Source organism: Zeus faber, assembly GCF_960531495.2.
Source record: "Zeus faber genome assembly, chromosome: 21".
NCBI lineage: Eukaryota > Metazoa > Chordata > Actinopteri > Zeiformes > Zeidae > Zeus > Zeus faber.
Window position 1 is genome coordinate 6,040,190 of NC_137208.1, and position 19,833 is coordinate 6,060,022.

The window sequence follows — 19,833 nt, forward strand, 5'->3', positions numbered from 1 at the left end:
ATGGATGAATGTGAACAAACAACGGCGTACTTTGACAGCCTAGAACATTTTGAAATCAGAGATGATGACGTTTTTCTCGTATCTTTTCCGAAATCTGGTAAGTAAAATTTTACTTTTGATTTTACACAAACTTTTTTGGCAAATTTGATACAATGATTTATATATAACATCTGCATATTGGCAAATCAATAACACCTGAAAAATATTATACGCTCCCTAAGTATTTTATTTATTATTAGATTATATAACCTAACATTTTTTTAAACGTTTCACAAAAAAAACGATAAATAAAACACGTACTATAGTTTTTGTGCTCTTTCCAGTTAACAAAGCCACAGATTTAAAAGGACAGACCCAAATTAGAATTGTAACTCTTCGAACTGAAGAACTTCAAATGACCTTCAGTCTGTTAGGAGGAAGACAATATGCCCAAAAAAATATAAATATATAATCTTTCATTCTTTCAAGACAAAAGTCTATGTGTGTGTGTGTGTGTGCGTGTGTGTGTGTGTGTGTGTGTGTGCGCGCACACATTTTGAGTGTCAAACACTACATCTGCTGCCTTTTTACGCACCAATTTGTGCCTTTCCTGCATCAATTCATGATGAAAATGTCCTTATTTATGTTAAGGAAGATACAAATTTTAGGCAGCAGGTGACAATTCAAAATGTAATGAATTAAAATGCAGTAAGGTTCTCAGGCATCCTGTATTGCTTTTAAATATGTATTTTCCTGTTCAGAGGATCCACTTTTCTCATTTATTAGTATCCCTACTGAGTTCACACACGTATAGGTAATCGTGGTATTTCTGCCTACCACACACCACCCAAGTGGCGTTTCGGGGCCCTCCGGCACAGGGACACAGATGACAATGCGTTGTGGACATCAGTTTATTGTAGAGAGGAGGCTAGGTGGAATAAGCCAGGAGCAGATGGAACCTGTCATGACAGGGCTCCTGGACTGAGTGTGTGTAGATTGGGTTTTTAACCCGCCGCTCATAACCCAACCAACGAGCATCAGGTGTGGCTGCTCCAACCATCCCATCCAAAGATCACAGTTTGATTTACTCTTCTGTCCTCTTGATAAATTAATTCATTTGAATTAGTTTCTATGTCCCTGGACTTTAATTGCTCATATGTGTTTCAGAAAGTCTGCTCATGTCCAAAACTTCCTGCACATTCAAAACATATCATGTCATAGATAAACTTTACTCTAACACTTTAACAAAATAAGAGAGATATCAAGGAAGCCGGAGTTTGAAAGATAAATACTTTTATTATCACTTGTGAACAAGTAACATTAAAGCCTGAGTTGGTTTGCAACGAACTCCGGAACTTCTCCCCAGGCTGGCTTATATGGTCCATTCTTCACATCTATCATCCATACGTCATCATACCATAGCAAAGTTTCACTCCATATATGGAAATCTGCCCACTGTAGCCTTGTTCACCACCTGGACCTGAGACTCTATTACAACATATGGAAATCTGTCCACTAGATCCTTGTTCCCCTTCTAGCCCTGAGCTTGTGTCTCCACATATGGAACATGTTAACTCTACACATTCCATAGAGCTACTGTACTCATTCACCCCTTAACATCTATAATGGTAGCATATTGTACCCGCACTGGGGGAGAGTGGTATCTTCTTTACTCAATATTTCCCCACACTTATTTGATTCATATAGCGTGGAGGCAAGATAATACTTGTATATTACCGTTGAATGTTATAGTAAATTTCTCCCATAATCACACATACAGTGTATGTGTTTTTTTAGGAATCAAGTACATCAAGTACAGAATACAACACCTTATGGCCAAAACCAATAAAAACATTGATCAAATCTATTACAGAATGAGACCTTGTTAAAGCCTGTAAATAATTCTCGAAAACATATTGGGGTGGACTTATTATGCTCCTTTTAACACAAGTTAATATAGGTCTCTGAGGTCCCCAAAACATGTTTTTAACCTTTTTTTTGTTGAAAACACTGTGGCTCCTGGACACAGAGTATAACGCGTACCCACGCATGTTTAAGCCCAGATCTGAAAACATTAACACAATATTTTGGAGCATCCCCCTGTGAGTTTCGGGACTTCGCTCAGTATTTCCCTCTTGCAGCCCATGCCATGGGTGTGCATGGTGTGCACATTCCGGATTGGAGACCTACATCTCAGTGCGCCAGACGTGCAACCTGGCGGAACGCTCACTCGGTTCTGGTGTGGAAAGCAGCAACGCCGACTGGAAGAGCGACAAATGTTTTACAATTTAAAAATCAAAAAAAAGGAAACACAATTTCATGAGTCCACTTTGGCAGACAAGGCCCCAAGCAATATCCTACCTATTCTTATGGTAAATTCGCCTATGGGTGTGTGCCTTCGCTTTGTGAACCTGACATGACAGTGGGTGCGCTCCTTTTGCACAAGGGCACCTCCCAGTGAGGGAGGAACATAGACTATCTATTACATGGAGGGGGAAACATTTGCCGGCGGTAGGAGACAACATGACATAAAACTGTAAAACTTGGCAAACAAAAAGAACAGTTCATCACCCAGCGAGACTGGGTTCCCTCCGTTCCCATAAAAGAGCCTTCAAAAGAATCAAAACCTCACACTATATATCCAGTTACCAGACACCCACCATCCAAACCGCACACAACCTCTCCAGTTACCAGACAACTGTTAGAGAAATTATCCCTGCGTGGTCAGGGAGGTTAATCTGCCTGCCACAGCAAAACAAACTGAGAGTAATAAAGATATTTATTCTGCAGATAAGATATAATAGATAGACAGATAGAATAATATTTTCACAATGTCTAATATGTAGGAGATAAAATCCATAGAATATCAATTAGGCTACAAAATAATCACCAGTGTGTAACCATGAAGGGTTTTAAAATTTTCCAAAAATGCATTTCTCGAATGTTGATTGAATATAATCCCATCTACACAATCAATTAAGTAAAATCGAAAAGTAATAAATACTAAACTGGACAATCTGACCACTACTGTTTATGTGCTGTAATTCATATGTGGCTTTGTCAACTGAAGACAGACATAACTGCATTGGTCTCCCAGTCAGAACTTCATGCTTGGACGGTCCACATGGCCACACCATGTGATCCTCCTTGCATTCCCATCATTTCTAATGGCAAGAATGAAACTCAGTCGGGCTTACCTTGACTGGGATTCCATTAAGAAAAACATGTCAGTCATCACCAAAGAATATTTCAACCATGACAAAGCGTCAGCTTGATAAGTCCATCATGAGGTTCCTGCATTGTTCTAAGCATAATCATTATGTTTACTTTATTCAGTGACTATCCCTCCTTATTTGACAAATGGTACTTACCTATGCCAAACAGGCAAAACAATGAAAAACTAGCGGGAGAGATACGGCTCAGTACATACAGTACCAAGTGACTCTGGCACTACAGTAACTCAGTGCGGGATGCCTTTGAGTAGAGGAAAAACAAGGTAAGTGAGGAATCCTGTGTCCTCATCTGTGGAGGAGACAACCATCATTTGGCAAGAGCAATATTAGGTACGGCAGCTTTGTCGGCTGCGTTGGCTCCAACATTTCCATTATAGAGATGGGGTCAAGTACATAAATATAAGCAACGCAAATCGGAAGATCAAAATGGGGGGGGGGGTTATGACATCAAAACATTTAACAGATTTTCTGTATGTCTCATAAACAGCTTCAATGCACCGTATCACACTTGCCAGTAGATATTCATGCAAATAAAATATAACAAAAGACAGTGTACAACATAGTGAAACACAAACACAACCGGTTGTACAAAATAGACAAACACTGTTTCATACAAAAAACAGATGACGGACAGACAAACAAATGAAAACACTCCTTTTTTTTGGACTCATTAATTTAAGTAATCGTAATTTAACTGTTATAGAAATTAAAGGGTTGCATTAATCTGCAGTAGGTGGTTTAAAAATTAAGAGGTGGACAGACACTTGTTTTTTCTTGTACAAGGATCGGATCGGAGATGTGCTCTCGAGCAGCTCTCTGGGTAAAATCAGTTTATTTTTCAGGGAGTCAGAGAATATATGGTCAGTTTGACCTCACAGATGCGTAGTTGCTCAAGACAACTTTATGGCAGGAAGATAGGGCAAACTTTATGGCAGGAATCCAAGGGCGAACACAACCGAAGAGGTATATAAAATAATTAACCCTGTGTGCTGAAATAACGGTATGTGACTGAGGCTATATGAAGTTGTGTTCTTCATTATGTGTGTGCATATAAGCTTATGTGATTACATAGATTTAGATATATTGTTACATTCCACCCGTTAAATCACATAAAGAGATAGTAATAAAACACCATTGTAAAAGTAAATACTATACCATGAAATGTAAAATGTCAAAATAGAATGCTGAAAAGGAAACATGCACAGGTAACAAATATATACATAAAGCACATCACAACAGAAACAAAACCAACAACCAACCTCAAAACACAAAACCAATACTAAAAAACAGCCCACAGCCAGTTCTCCATTTCCAGCTCGGCCAAGGTGAGGGCGTATCCAAGGAGGGAAGCAAAGAGGGAGATTCAGATTGATCCAAAAAATTCCATTTGCTGCACCCTAGCAGCCTTCAAAATCATAGCACGGATGATCAGAGCAAGCTGGTCATATATTCTGAATTGCAGGTACATGTGCATCGTGAGAGGGGCCCCTATTGAGACCTTATATTTATCTTTGCCGAGTCCAGATGTTCGAAGCTCCTAACAAGCTCTGTTACCAACAGCACACATTGAGCACCGGGGTTTTCCGGGGTGGCCGGTCGCTGGCGGGTCGGTGTGGCTGTGCTCTTGTCATTTGTCAGTTATTGATGATTTAAGAATTAAGACAGAGTTGCATTGCAGATTGAGAACTTGAACTCCACTTGCAGACTAACTCTATCCTGGATGCAATGGCATACAAATACTCTGTGTTGTATGCCCAGCATGCTGACAGCACAGGTAAAAAAAAAATATATATATATATATATATATATATAATAACAGGCATGTTTTGAATTACAATAATATGACATTTCAAGGTATTAGTTCCCTCCATTTTTACAAGGCTGTTAAAGACCTTGTTCCTGGCTTTCTCCTTTGTAGATGTGGGGACAGACTCTAGGGCCTTAACAAACACATGTCTTTTGTTTGTCTCTTCTTCTTGCTGCTTGTGATCGAAATACACTGACCAGGGACAGTGTGGTCCCAGCGGATCATCACCCTGATCTGCCAGGAGAACCTTCCCAAGATGGAGAATACCACCACCCTAGATCAGATGCCCTGGCTGGAGAACAAGTTCAAGGGCGTGGACTATGGCCAAATCCCCTCACCACGCCTCTTCACCTCCCACCTCCCGCAGCACCTTGCACCCCAGGGACTGTTTCGGAAGAAGGCCAAAGTGCGTTCCCATACACGCATGCATGCAGGAGCATAATTCCGACACGTGCTAGTAGGCACAATACAGTAATCCCAATGTTTCCTTAACTGTTCAGGTCATCTACATTACCAGGAATCCTAAGGATGTTATGGTCTCCTACTTCCACTTCTCCCAATTAGTAAAGAACCTGGAGGATTTGAAGACCTGGGAAGTGATGATCGACAAGTTCTTCAGTGGAAGGAGTAAGTTTCTCACATTGTCACGTCTATGGATATAGAATAGAAACAAGATTCAGCTTTGATTGTCTTGATTGACAGATGAATAAAAAGAAGCTGATCCATCATTAAGTCATTTACAATAATCTTTTTAAACTAAAATCTAGTGCAGCAATAAAAGACTGAATACATTTGAAAAAAAATAATTAGGAGGCACAATAATACAATATTTACAAATGATATCTTCTAATCATGAAAAAAGTAATCTCTTTCTGTCTGAAGAAGAATTTGTTTGTCACACCAACACATGCTTTTGGATGGTGGCCGGTGAAATGGGTTCTCTGCATTTAACCCATTCTGGCATCCTTACTCCTTGGGGGCAGCATGCATGGACCCGCCCAGGGACCTGGTGTTAGGGGGTATGCTGAGTGAACCCAGGTGCAGAGAACAAGGCAGAGGCGAGGTGGCAAAAATAGAGGTTTTACTCAAAACAAGTACAAAAACTGGGAAAAAAAAAAATAAGAAGTCTCAGGAGCTTGGAACAAGAGCGTTGTCATGAGGTTAGACAAACTCAAGACTGAGCGCCCGAGGACACAAACGACAGGGTCTAAATAGGGACGACCAAACGAGACACAGGTGAAACATATCATCTAATGAGGCAGGGTAATCAGGAACAGAAATAGGTGAAGCAGAGCAACCTTGAAAAGGCAGTACTGGCGGCATCTAGTGGCTGATGCTGGTAGGACCCGGGCGAACCCTGAAAGGACCCCCCCGTCTAGGAACGGCTCCCGATGTTCCTCCAGGGAGTGTCGGGTGGCGACGGCGGAAATCCTGGATCAGAGAGGGGTCCAGGATATCCCGGGCCGGAACCCAGGAGCGCTCCTCCGGCCCGTAACCCTCCCAGTCCACCAGGTATTGCAGGGCCCCGCGGACCCGGCGGGAGTCCAGGAGCCGGCGGACCATGTAGGCGGGCTGACCGTCGATGATGCGAGGCGCCGGAGGAGGCCTCGTGGTGGGCGCCAAGGTGCTGGTGACCACCGGTCGGAGCCGCGACACGTGGAAGGTGGGGTTTATCCTCATGGACCTGGGGAGCAGAAGACGGTATGCGGCAGGATTGACCCGCCGCACGATCTTGAAGGGCCCAACATACCGTGGCGCGAGCTTGCGTGATTTCACCCGTAATGGAAGGTCCCTGGTGGACAGCCAGACCCTCTTGCCTGGACGGAGCATAGGCGCTGGTCTGCGCCGTCGGTATGCCTGGATCCGCTGCTGCCGTGATGTCCTCAGCAGGGCCTGACGATCCCTCTGCCAGGTCCGTCGGCACCGCTGGACGAACCGCTGGGCTGACGGCACTCCCACCTCTGCCTCCTGCTCCTGAAACAGAGGAGGTACGTACCCGAACTGGCACGCAAACGGGGACATGCCAGTGGAAGAGCAGCGCAGAGTGTTGTGAGCGTATTCCGCCCACACTAGATGGTCGCTCCAGGAGGCAGGGTTGGAGGACACGAGGCACCTCAGTGTTGTCTCCAGGTCCTGGTTGACCCGCTCCGTCTGGCCATTGGATTGCGGTGGAAACCGGAGGACAGGCTGACGGAGGCGCCGAGGAGCTGGTGGAATGCTTTCCAGAACCGGGATGCAAACTGCGGACCGCGGTCTGACACCACGTCCAGGGGCAGGCCGAACACCCTGAAAACGTGCTGCACCATGAGCTCAGCAGTCTCCAGAGCTGAGGGGAGCTTGGGCAGAGGAATAAAACGGCAAGCCTTGGAGAACCGGTCTACAACGACAAAGATGACAGTGTGGCCCCGAGACGGTGGAAGGCCGGTGATGAAGTCCACTGAGAGGTGTGACCAGGGCCGACTGGGGATGGGAAGGGGATGCAGCAGCCCCATGGGACGTGACCGGGGGTTCTTGTTCTGGGTGCAGATGGTGCAGGCAGCGACGAAGGACCGGATGTCCTGCTCCATGGTAGGCCACCAGAAACGCCTGCAGAGGAACTCGAGGGTCCTGGAGATCCCCGGGTGGCCAGTGAGGCGGGATGAATGCCCCCATTGCAGGACTTGTGATCGGACAGCCTTCGGGACAAACAGGTGACCCGGGGGCCCGTTGCCGGGATCCGCCTCCCTCCTTTGGGCCTGCCGGACCTGCGTCTCGATTCCCCAGCGGACCGGAGCCAAGATGCAGGAGCTCTGGAGAATGGGCTCGGGGAGTTCAACCAGCTCAGGAGGGTCAAACTGTCTGGAGAGAGCGTCGGGCTTGAGGTTCTTGGACCCGGGACGATACGACAGGATGAAGTTGAACCGATTGAAGAACAAGGCCCATCGGGCTTGACTGGAGTTGAGGCGTTTGGCCTCCTGAATGTATGTCAGGTTCTTGTGGTCGGTCCAGACGACAAATGGGTGTTGGGCCCCCTCCAGCCAGTGCCGCCACTCCTCCAACGCCAGTTTGACTGCCAGTAGCTCCCGGTTCCCTATGTCATAGTTCCGTTCCGCTGGGGTGAGGCGACGGGAGAAGAAAGCACATGGATGGAGCTTCCTGTCGTGAGTCCTTTGGGACAAAACGGCCCCCACTCCCACATCGGAAGCATCCACCTCCACCACGAAGGATAGGGTAGGCTCTGGTGTGGCCAGGACAGGGGCAGCGGTGAACCGCTTCTTGAGAGCCCTGAACGCCCCCTCAGCCTCCGCAGTCCAGGCGAAGCGGGCTGTGGATGTCCTAGTGAGGGCGGTGAGGGGAGCTGCCACCGTGCTAAAACCCCGAATGAATCGCCTGTAAAAATTGGCAAACCCGAGGAAGCGCTGCACCTGTTTGACCGAGGTGGGTGGTGGCCAGTCCCGGACGGCCTCGGTCTTGACAGGATCCATCTGGACGTGACCCTCGGTGATGACGAACCCCAGGAACTGAACGGTGGTGGCGTGGAACTCACTCTTCTCCAGCTTCACATAGAGGCCATTGGCGAGCAGGCGGTGAAGGACCTGTCTCACATGCTGTATGTGTTCGGGAAGGGTCCTGGAGAAGATGAGGATGTCATCGATGTAGACGAACACGGAGCGGTTGCGAAACTCACGGAGGACGTCGTTTACAAAGGCCTGGAAGACAGCGGGAGCATTGGCCAATCCAAAAGGCATGACCAGGTATTCATAATGGCCGGTAGGTGTGTTGAAGGCGGTCTTCCACTCATCCCCCTCGCGGACACGGACGAGATTGTATGCGTTTCGAAGATCGAGTTTGGTGAAGATGGTGGCGCCTTGCAGTTGCTCGAAAGATGTGGACATGAGAGGAAGGGGGTAGCGATTCTTGACCGTGATCTTGTTCAGACCACGGTAATCAATGCAGGGACGCAGGCCGCCATCCTTCTTACCCACGAAGAAAAACCCTGCGCCCGCCAGGGAGGTAGAAGGGCGGATGAACCCTGAGGTGAGCGCCCCCCGGATGTACTCCTCCATGGCTGTAGTCTCAGGGGCAGAGAGAGAGAAGAGACGTCCTCGAGGAGGGCAGGTGCCAGGCAGAAGGTCGATGGCGCAGTCATAGGACCGATGGGGAGGAAGCGTGGTGGCCCGTCTCTTGCTGAAGACCTCCCTCAGATCGGCATACTCGTGGGGCACTCGTGAAAACTCGGGATGGATGGGACCTTGAATACGGACTGGAGCCAGGACACGGACAGGAACTCCGGAGTGGGCAGGGGCTTGGGAAGGGGCCCGAGCTTGGACACGGACTGGAGACTCGAGAGGGTGAGAAGACGGACTAGAACGAAGACAGGTGGTGTGGCAGGCAGGGCCCCATTTGGTGAGACGCCCGGAGGCCCAGTCCAGATGTGGGTTGTGACGGGCTAGCCATGGGTAGCCCAGGACCAGTGGAAACTCAGGAGAGTGGATGAGGTGGAGCTGGATTACCTCTGAATGTTTTCCCTCCAGTGACAGCCAAAGTGGGGCGGTGAGATGGCACACGCTACCGGAACCCAGTGGTCTTCCATCCAGGGCTGTCACCGTGAGAGGATGCTCTAGAGCTGCCAGAGGGAGCTTTAGGGCTTTTGCTAGCCCTACATCCTGGAAGCTTCCTGCAGCGCCGGAACCCACCATAGCTTGGAGGGAGTGATGTTGATCTCCCCAGGCGAGGGAGGCAGCCAGCAGGACCCTGGTCGCCTCGAGCTCGGGAGAGAAGGTTGGCCTCGTCGCAGTTCTCCCTACCCTGGACGAGAGTTGGCTTTTCCCGAGAGCTCAGGGCAGGAAGAACGGAAATGCCCCGGGATCCCACAGTACAAGCAGCAGCGCTCTCTCATCCGCCGGTCACGTTCGGACCGAGAGAGCCGTGTGCTGCCTACTTGCATCGGCTCCTCCCTTGATGCTGGAGGCGCGCTCGGGATAGCCAGGAGATGCTCGGGAGGCCTCGTCCCCAGAGCCGCTCTGCGCGCTGGTATTGGTGAAGAGGGGAAAACGCGTTCCCCTTGTCTCTCCCGGAGGCGGTTGTCCACCCGAATCGCTGCATCGATGAGCGTGTCCAGGTCCTCCTGCGCCTCCCGGGATGCCAGCTCGTCCTTGACCCCCTCATTGAGGCCCTCCAGTAAGGCCGCGATGAGTGCCTCGCTGTTCCATCCAGACGCCACGGCGAGGGTGCGGAATGCGATGGCGTAGTCCGCCACGCTCTGTCCCCCCTGGCGGAGCCGGAGTAGCCGTGTCGACGCCACCCTCCCACTGACTGAGTGGTCGAACACTCGGCGCATCTCCCCGGCAAAAGCCTGGTAGCTGGAGCAGGCCGGGGTTTGCCGATTCCAGATGGCTGTGGCCCAGGAGAGTGCTTTGCCGGTGAATAGCGTGACCACGTATGCCACCTGTGAGCGCTGGGTGGGGAACTGTGACGGCTGGAGCTCGAAAGCCAGGGAGCATTGTGTCAGAAAGCCACGACAGCCCCCTGGGTTACCGTCGTACCTCTCTGGCGCCGGCAGTCGTGGTTCGCGGTGCTCTGGAGGACACGGGTCCATGGGAGGCAGCGCTGGCACAGGGGCCATAGGTGGAGCCTGTGCCTGGCTCTGCTGGACAGCCTGGGCGAGCGACTGCAGGTTGTCCAGGACTTGTTGGAGAACCCGCTCGTGTCGGCCAATCGCAGCCCCTTGGTTCGTCAAGGCCACCCGCAGGCTCTCCACCTCTGGAGGCTGGCTCTCTGCTGGGTCCATGTTGTGGCTCAGTCTTGCTGTTAGGGGGTATGCTGAGTGAACCCAGGTGCAGAGAACAAGGCAGAGGCGAGGTGGCAAAAATAGAGGTTTTACTCAAAACAAGTACAAAAACTGGGCAAAAACAAATAAGAAGTCTCGGGAGCTTGGAACAAGAGCGTTGTCATGAGGTTAGACAAACTCAAGACTGAGCGCCCGCGGACACAAACGACAGGGTCTAAATAGGGACGACCAAACGAGACATAGGTGAAACATATCATCTAATGAGGCAGGGTAATCAGGAACAGAATGTAATATTAATAACATGTAATATTAATAAACAACATCCGATGGCTCAGCTCTGTGCAGCAGTGGGGAGGGGCTTTAGAGCTCTGTGACTGGGGCAGAGTTTCTTTCCACGGTGTGACTTTAACCAGCTGTTTCATCTTCCATTGTGAAAAGTGTTAAACTCTGCTATTAAAATGCATTTTGAACGGGCATGCACTAGAATATACAGAATATAATGGCCAGTTATTTCGGATAAAAGTATTACTGGTCTATAACAATTGATACTCGTATTTACTCTGTCTATTTGTTTCTCTACCCAGTGATGGGGGGCTCCTGGTTTGACCATGTCAGAGATTGGTTCGCCAATCAAGATAAGTTTAACATTCACTTCCTGAGTTACGAAGAGATGATCAAGGTAATTGTTGATAATACACACACTTGTTATTTGTTGTTAAAAGTCAATATTTGTTGAAGTTTTGATCATACTCCCACATCTCTACTAATGGCAGTGATTTATTTCTGTGGTTCAGGACCTGAGATCGGTGGTGGTGCGTCTGTGTGAGTTTTTAGGGAAGGATCTGTCGGACGCCACCATTGACAACATCGTCCAGAGGTCAACATTCGGCAACATGAAAGATGACAAAGAAGCCAACTATGAGTTCATGTCTAATCATTTTAGAAAAAAGGGAGGTTTATTGAGGAAAGGTAAATGCTACTTAAAAACACACACACACAGACACACACATACAGACACACATACAGTATATCATCTTATACAGTTATCCTTTATTATATTCTGTACACTTGATTCAATAAATATCAACAACTAGCCGTAACTAACCACTGACCTACAGTGTGTCAGTGATGCCTGAGGAAGAATTAATCTGACTTAGTTGGCTTGATGGTGGGTCCAAACCAAGGTTTAAAAGGACTCTTCTGTTATTTCTCTGAAATGATACTCGTTAATGTCAAATCTTGTCTTCCAAATCTTGCCCCAACCAAGGAACCATTGGTGACTGGAAGAACTCGATCACCGTGGCGCAGAACGAGCACTTTGACAAGCTCTGTGAGGAGAAGATGAAAGACATTCCAATCAATTTTACTTGGGATATTGCGGAAAGCCACAACTGAAGCTCTCCTTCTGTCTGTCTGTCTCTCTCTCTCGCTCTCACTCTCTCTCTCGCTCTCTCTATCTCCCCTGCAGAAATACTTGTAATAAAAAGTGTATTTGGCTGTATCTGAAAACAAGTCTTTTAAGAAAGAATAGGTGATCAGAAAGAGAAATGCTTTGAAATGTATTTTCTTCAATTCATAAACTGAAAATAAATAAAGTTTTATCGCTCAATGGAAGTCCTCCCTTGCTCATTGTGCATTAAACAAAAATTAATAAAATGAACCGATAGTCGGAAAATCGAACGACTCGGTTCACTAGTGACTTGTCAAGAATCGAAAAAAGAGTCAAAGTTTTCATCACTCCAACTATTTGTCACTTTCAGAGTTTCTAATGAAAACGGAGCTGCTACTCTGGCTGGAATAATTAATTTGCATTTGCATTGAATTATTACAGCCTTGCAATTTATTGCAACACAAAGGCTTATTCCAACATCTATTTTTAAGCAGAATAATAAGAAATGTATTTAGTATGCCTTACTGGGGCATTTGAATGTTATTTTTTTCAAAAAGCCAAACTCACAAATTAGGATTTTTAACTCGAACTGACAACAAAGTGAAATAAAATATGATATATTATAATAATATAGCTCAGCACAGTTCAGAGCAGCTTGTAAATTTATTCTGCTCTCAATCATGCAGAATTGAAAATTCTGCATGATTTGACTCCTGCAGGGCCGGCTCTAGCCATATTGCTGCTCTAGCTAAACTACCGACCGGGGGGGCAAAGAAAGTGTCCCCATTATGCACAGTGCTTGTTTCGTTCCATAAGGAAAGGGTGAAATAAAATAACCGACATCTATGATAAAAACACACTGTTTTGGTGTGCCGATAGCAGGCACCCCCATCGCTGGACATTATTTGTACCGTCGGAGTGCGGACATACCAATTGATGGCGTGGCTTGGGCGGTGGAGAGGGAGACAGGTGTGCAAATTGCGCCCCAATCGCTCCCTCTCCCCACCCCCCTCAGGATGTCGCCCTAGGCAGGCACCTATGTCGCCTATAGGAATAGCCGGCTCGGGACTCATGTATAAAGGTGTCTTCATAATAGGTGTGTTTGCTCTCTTTCTATCTCTCTCTTGCCCTTAACCACAGTATAATGTCAAAATGATCTTCTTCATAAGGTGAGGAAGTGTTTGGTGTCCTGTTGCTCCATCTGTAGCTCCACTGTGTCCCTGGTTGTCCCTTTAGCCTCTAGCCTTTAGCCTTCACCCTCCGCAGTTTGTGTGACGCCGCTTTGTAGGTGTCCATGTTGCTGGATACAAGACCGTTGTTGTTAGCGGCTGTGCAAGCATTCAAGGGCTGCGAGGGATTTTTCGACCCATGGTTTCTGGGTCGGAAATATCCTAACTTTCACTGTGGGAATGATGCTGTCTGCTAACCTAGCTATGAAGCTCATAGCTACTTCCAAAAACTCACTGACGTCACTGGAACTTGATTGGAATATGTCCCAGTCGACGTCGATCAGAGCATGCTGAAACAGGAGAGAATGATGGTGGCGTGGTCCGATTTCTCGAAAGCAGGGAGCAAGACAGTCTTGTATTTGTTCTTGTATGGTGTGTAGCAGTGGTACAGACTTCTATCTCCCCTGGTGGCACACATGATGTGTTGATGGAAAATACGCAGAACTTTTTTAAGGTTTGCCCTGTTTAAGTCCCCAGCCACCACCACAGCCTTGTTAATGTTTGTTCTGAAGTCCCACAACACATCCTATAGATCAGATAGTGCTGTGTCAGTGTCCGCCTTCGGTGGAATACAAACAGCTGTAATGATGACTGTGCTGAATTCCCGGGGGATGTAGAATGTATGGCATGATATTGTCAGCTGTTCCAGCTTCGGCAAGCAGGGGCAGGAGAGAGTCTTGATGTTGTTGGGGTTACACAAGCTGCTGTTAGTCATGATGCAGACGACTCCACCCTTGCATTTCCCTGACTCCCCCATTCTGTCAGTGCGGAACACTGAGAAGGCCTCGGCTGGACGTATGCCGTGGTCCGGCACCAGCGGGTTCAGCCATGTCTCCATCAGGCAGAAGACACAACAGTTTCTCGTGTCCCAGTGGAATGTAATCCTCACCCAGAGGTCATCCATCTTGTTTTCCAGGGACTGGTCATTGGCAAGAAGGATGCTTGGCAGAGGCGGACGGTAAGGTTGCGTCCCTATTCTGATGCGAATGCCACCTAGTATACTGTGGTGCTTCTTCCAGTGGCGCACCCATGGAACCATGACTGCATTATTGTTGTTATTTTCTTTGAGAGTGTTAAATCGTAATCCCGTAAAATCTCCACCAGCCACTCTGGATCAGCGGATAAAATGTTCCAAGGTTGTTCATTCGGGTAATTATTTTAATCCAGGAGTACATCAGGGTCGTAGGAGATCACTGCCGATGAGTGTTTGACGGACATGGCGATGTAAGACGAAAAACTATTAAAATGTGCGTAATCGACATGGAGCGTTCGTGCAAGCGACTACAAGGGGCAGTGCCAAGTGCTGCTTGTGCCCTTTGTCTAATTGTGTTTATCCTTTTTTAAATTGTTTCACATTTATCCTTATTTATAGGATGTGTTAGTCATTATGTTCACACAATGAATTTTGTTTTTGTCATTATGAAGTGATAACCATTGCTTAATATTCATAGCATTATGTATTTGAGAAATCTCTCCATGTTCATTTACTGTATAAGACAATAGCCCTTTTTGCATTATCTTTTTTGTATCTCATGTAGCTTTAAAAACACATTGTCTTTGTTTTTAATGATTCACTCAGAGCTCACATTGAAGAGACACTGTTCAAGATAATACTGCATTGTAAAGACCAGACCATCTAGCTACTGGGGTTGCACAAGCAAGCGTATCATCAGTGCCGGTCCCAAACCCGGATTAATAGAGGGTTACGTCAGGAAGGGCATCCGGCGTAAAAAACATGCCAAATCAAACATGCGGACAACAAATCTCTGATTTCCATTTCTAACCGTCGAGGCCTGGGTTAACAATGACTGCCACTGGTGCTGTTAGCCAACAACAGGGTGCCAGTGGACATTGTGCTACTATCGGGCAGAGAAGAAGAAGAGGGGGAAGGCGTGTCCGGAGACGGCAGGAGAGGAAATGGGTAGGAGAGTAGAGTTGAGAGTAAGAACTTTGAACGTTGGCACAATGAAGAGTAAAGAGAGAGAGCTGGCTGACCTGATGGAGAGAAGGAAGGTAGATGTACTATGTGTACAAGAGACCAAGTGAAAGTGGAGTAAGGCCAGGAGTATCAGAGCCGGGTACAAACTGTTCTACCGTAGAGTGGATGGCAGGAGAAATGGGGTAGGGATAGTCTTGAAGGAAGAATATGTCAAGAGTGTTTTGGAGGTGACAAGAGTGTTGGACAGAGTGATGAGCATAAAGCTGGAAATTGATGGGATGATAATGAATGTGGTCAGTGCATATGCTCTCCAAGTTGGGTTGTGAGTACTTTGAGGAGTTCATGAATAAAGAAAATGAGAGGAAGAGAAGAGTGGATGATGTGGGGATAGTGGATCAAGAAGTGCAGCAAATTAGCAAGGATGAGGTGAGAACCGCATTAAAGAAGATGAAGAGTGGAAAGGCAGTTGGCCCAGATGACAAACCTGTGGAAGCATGGAAATTATTAGGTGAGATGGCAGTGGCGTTCTTAACAAAAGTGTTTAACACAATCCTGGAAAGGGAGGGATGCTGGAGGAGTGGAGAAGAAGTGTTCTGGTACCCATCTTCAAGAATAAGGGAGACGTACAGGGCTTTAGTAACTACAGGGGAATAAAGTTGATCAGCCACAGCATGAAGCTCTGGGAGGTGGAGGCTAGGTTAAGAGGAGAGGTGGGGATCAGCGAGCAGCAGTATGATTTCATGCCAGGAAAGAGTACTACCGATGCAATGTTTGCTTTAAGAATGCTGATGGAAAAGAACAGGGAAGGCCAGAGGGAGTTGCACTGCGTCCTTGTGGATTTAGAGAAAGCGTATGATAGGGTGCCGAGAGAGGTAGTGTGGTACTGCATGAGGAAGTCGGGGGTGGCAGAGAATTACGTAATAGTGGTACAGGATTTGTATGAGGGCAGTCAGACAGTAGTAAGGTGTGCAGTAGGTGTGACAAAGGCATTCAAAGTGGATTGAATGCAAGGAGTGAAGGTGGAGAAGGCGGATCAGTTCAAGTGCTTAGGGTTGACCATCCAAAGCAGCGGAGAGTGCAGGAGAGAGGTGGAGAAGAGTGTACAGGCAGGGTGGAGTGGGTAGAGAAGAGTGCCCGGAGTGATCTGTGACGGAAGGGTTCCTGCAAGAGTGAAGGGGAAGGTCTACAGGACGGTAGTGACACCAGCCATGTTGTACGGTTTAGAGACGGTGGCTCTGACAAAAAGGCATGTGGCTAAACTGGAGGTGGCAGAGTTGAGTATGTTGAGATTTTTATTGGGAGTGACAAGGATTGACAGGATTAAAATTGAGTATATTTGGGGGACAGCTCAGGTTGGACAGTTTGGTGGAAAAGTGAGAGAGGCCAGATTGAGATGGTTTGGAAACGTGTGTAGGAGAGATGAGAGTTACATTGGGAGAAGGATGCTGAGGATGGAGCTGCCAGGCAAGAGGAAAAGAGGAAGGCCAAAAAGAAGGTTTATGGATGTGGTGAGGGAGGACATGCAGGCGGTTGGTGTAAGGGAGGAAGATGCGCAGAACAGAAAGTATTGGAGGCAGATGATCCGCTGTGGCGACCCCTTACGGGAGCAGCCAAAAGAAAGAGAAAGAACATTCTATTCACTAACTGCATTACGTTTTAGGAATGAGTTAGTTTAGTTAGTTCGCTAGGTAGGAATAAGGTTAGCTATTATGTTCAGTTTAGTAACTATTGTGCATAATCTCCGGGTGTGTTGCAACGACATTTCACTGCATATGTGTAGGAAAGTAAAAGTATTAAAACATGGAGGAGAAATGGAATATTAAATGTAATATAATATGAATAATTTTCTCCAGTGACTACAAATCATCTCCCAGAAAACTTAAACTAAAATGTTAATGTGTTTGATTGACAGGTGAGATGATCAGGGGGGTGGAGTTTTTACCACCATCATTTAGACATGGACTGAAATATGGGTAGAGTAGTTCCTAAAATGCACAACCAGTAAAAGAGTAGATATGAACCCTAGACTCCACATCATAGAAGGACACCAGACCCTCATCATAATCCACAAACACCCCCACCTTCTGGGGCTTGGCTCTCAGAGTGAGAGGGAGACTTGGACCAGAAAGAGCCTTGTACTCATTTCCATTTCTCATCCAAATGATCCAGCAGCCATTTTCAGGACTCACTTTGATGTCACCTTCCGGTTGATGGACTCTCTGGCCACTCCTAAATCCCATTCATTCTTCCCTTTAACTTAAACCTGAAAGTAAAATCTTCCAAAGGAGAAGCTCTGCTTGGTTAAGACATCAACACATTTAAAAAAAACTCTCAGGGTTGTCTGGGTCTTCCTTCTTATGCCTCCACAATAAACTTGTTTTCCATCTTCAGAGAGGATGAGGTTGGGATTTGCTATATCAGGATCCAGAGTCAGATCTATTTCATGTTGCTGGAGGCTCTTCAGTTCAGCTTCATGCAGCTTTTCATCTCCATGTTCAGTGTCTCCTCCAGTGGATCCAGGGCTCTCCTCAGGGTCCCTGCATACGACGGACGACTGAGCTCCACCTTTGTCCAGTCCCTGGTGGGTGGAGAAGCGTTCAGGGATTGGAAGCTCTGGAGGAGATGGAGGTGATCCTCAGTGGGTGAGAGCTGCTCCAGCTCTGATCTCCTCTTGGTAATTTTTTCCATTTCCTGTTCTAACTCTCAGATGGATTTCTGTTTCTCTTGGATCTTCTCACTGTGCTCAGCCTGACACTTTCGATGCTGAGCACCAAAGGCTTCCTCTCTGTTGGCGTCTTCTCTACTGAGCTTCACTGAGAGTTTTATGTCCTCCATCTTTCGTTGTCTCTCCTGGATCATCTGCTCAACTTCAGACTCTGTCTTCCCCAGCTGAGCCTTCTTCGCTCCATATTCCTCCTCCACAGGAACAACCAGATGGAACTTGGGGTCCGACTCTGTGCACAACTGACAAACACAGGTGTGCTCTGTCTTGCAGAACAGCTCCAGAGGTCGACGGTGCTTCTTACACACCCTGTGCTCCAGATTGTGCACAGTGTGGATCAGCTTATGTCTTCTCAGGCCTGGTACTGTGTGATGGGGCTCAAGGTGGGTGTCACAGTATGAGACTGCACACTCTAGGCAGGACTTCAGGGCCTTCTGCTTGGTCCCGGTGCAGACATCGCCGCAACTTCTCCAGATTCAACACACTCAACTCTCACTTGTTGAGACTTTTTGAACTGAGCAGCCATCTCGGACATGAAGGTATTGACCTGTAATTTAAGTCTAGTGGGAAAAAGCCATTTACACACAAAACATAGGTACTGGACATCACCAGCCCAGTGTGTTGTAATACAGGCTTTGCAGATGTTGCGTCCATATGGTATGGTTACTGGACTGGTGAACACATCCAGACAGATGGAACATGAGAAATTCTCTTCTGACAGGAGACTGCTGGGGTGGGCCATTCCTACAGAGAGAGAAAAAAATATTTAACTCTAAAAACATCAAAGTGTCTCATTGTGATGAAAACATTCATGTTCTTGTCACAAATGACTGAAAGTGTTTAAAAAGTCATTCCTTGTAGTTCAACACCATAATCTATTATAATATAGCTTCATAAATTTTTATTTCGGTTCCAAATGGGAGCAGATATATGGCAGCTTATTAAATGAGGATATTTTCTGTTGTATTCATATTACTTTTGTAGTCAGTCTATTTGATTATTTCCTGGGATAAAATGTTCCGGTAAGGCTGTTTAAGTATAATGGAACAGCATTATTATTTTTTTATTATTATTTATTTTTTACTCTTAAAGTAATCTTGATTTAACAATGAAAGAGGTAGATGTTGATATACAGTATACAACTTAGCAAGTAGTTTAACAAAGAGGAATAATTATTTTGTTTTGTACACTAGAGAGGTAATGGATTGTCTACATTCGCTTACTAAAAATTTAAACACTGAAATAATTGTGAAATATGTTAACCGTTTAAATGGCTTTTAAATTGCGCCTTCAAAATTTTAAGACAAAAGTTTAATCTTGAAAATGTAGTGTGGATCGATTAATGTTGTAGTTGTGAATTGATGAATTAACCGACCCGTCTATTCAGGGTTTTATTTCTACAGTTTTAAGCAGGAATCCATTGGCTGCAGTTTGACCAGTGTAGATGTGAATGTGTCTGATGGCGAAGACTTGATGGACTGACAACAGGATTGATCGAAGAGAATTGCTCTACAATTGAGTAAGGCCATAACATGTCCAGCATTCAAAGGTCCTTGTATATTATTGCTATTATTGCTATTTGTATTTAACTGATTTGCTAATTTGATTATTTATAGGCCAAACTGGAATTATTTTGAGATGAAATGCATGCAAGTATATAAATGGAAAGACCTTGATTGAATTTAGCTCTATACCCCACATTGAGCTCCATCATTAAAACGTATTAAAGCATCAGATATTATAGAGTGCCCTATAGAACCAGAA

General features: G+C 46.4%; 1 protein-coding gene and 1 pseudogene across 2 annotated transcripts; one reads left to right on the forward strand and one right to left on the reverse strand.

Moving 5' to 3' along the window:
- Nucleotides 1–12,184, forward strand: LOC307246437 (amine sulfotransferase-like; the record flags this gene model as incomplete). Its single annotated transcript, XM_080022346.1, has 6 exons — nucleotides 1–97; nucleotides 5,220–5,425; nucleotides 5,520–5,646; nucleotides 11,374–11,468; nucleotides 11,584–11,758; nucleotides 12,057–12,184. The coding sequence occupies 6 exons, from the start codon at nucleotides 1–3 to the stop codon at nucleotides 12,182–12,184; spliced, it is 828 nt and encodes a 275-aa protein (XP_079878472.1).
- Nucleotides 12,185–17,239: 5,055 nt separating this feature from the next.
- On the reverse strand, nucleotides 17,240–18,811 carry LOC307246790 (E3 ubiquitin-protein ligase TRIM21-like; annotated as a pseudogene). Its single transcript has one exon. The product of its transcript is annotated as an E3 ubiquitin-protein ligase TRIM21-like (transcript).
- Nucleotides 18,812–19,833: the final 1,022 nt, after the last annotated feature.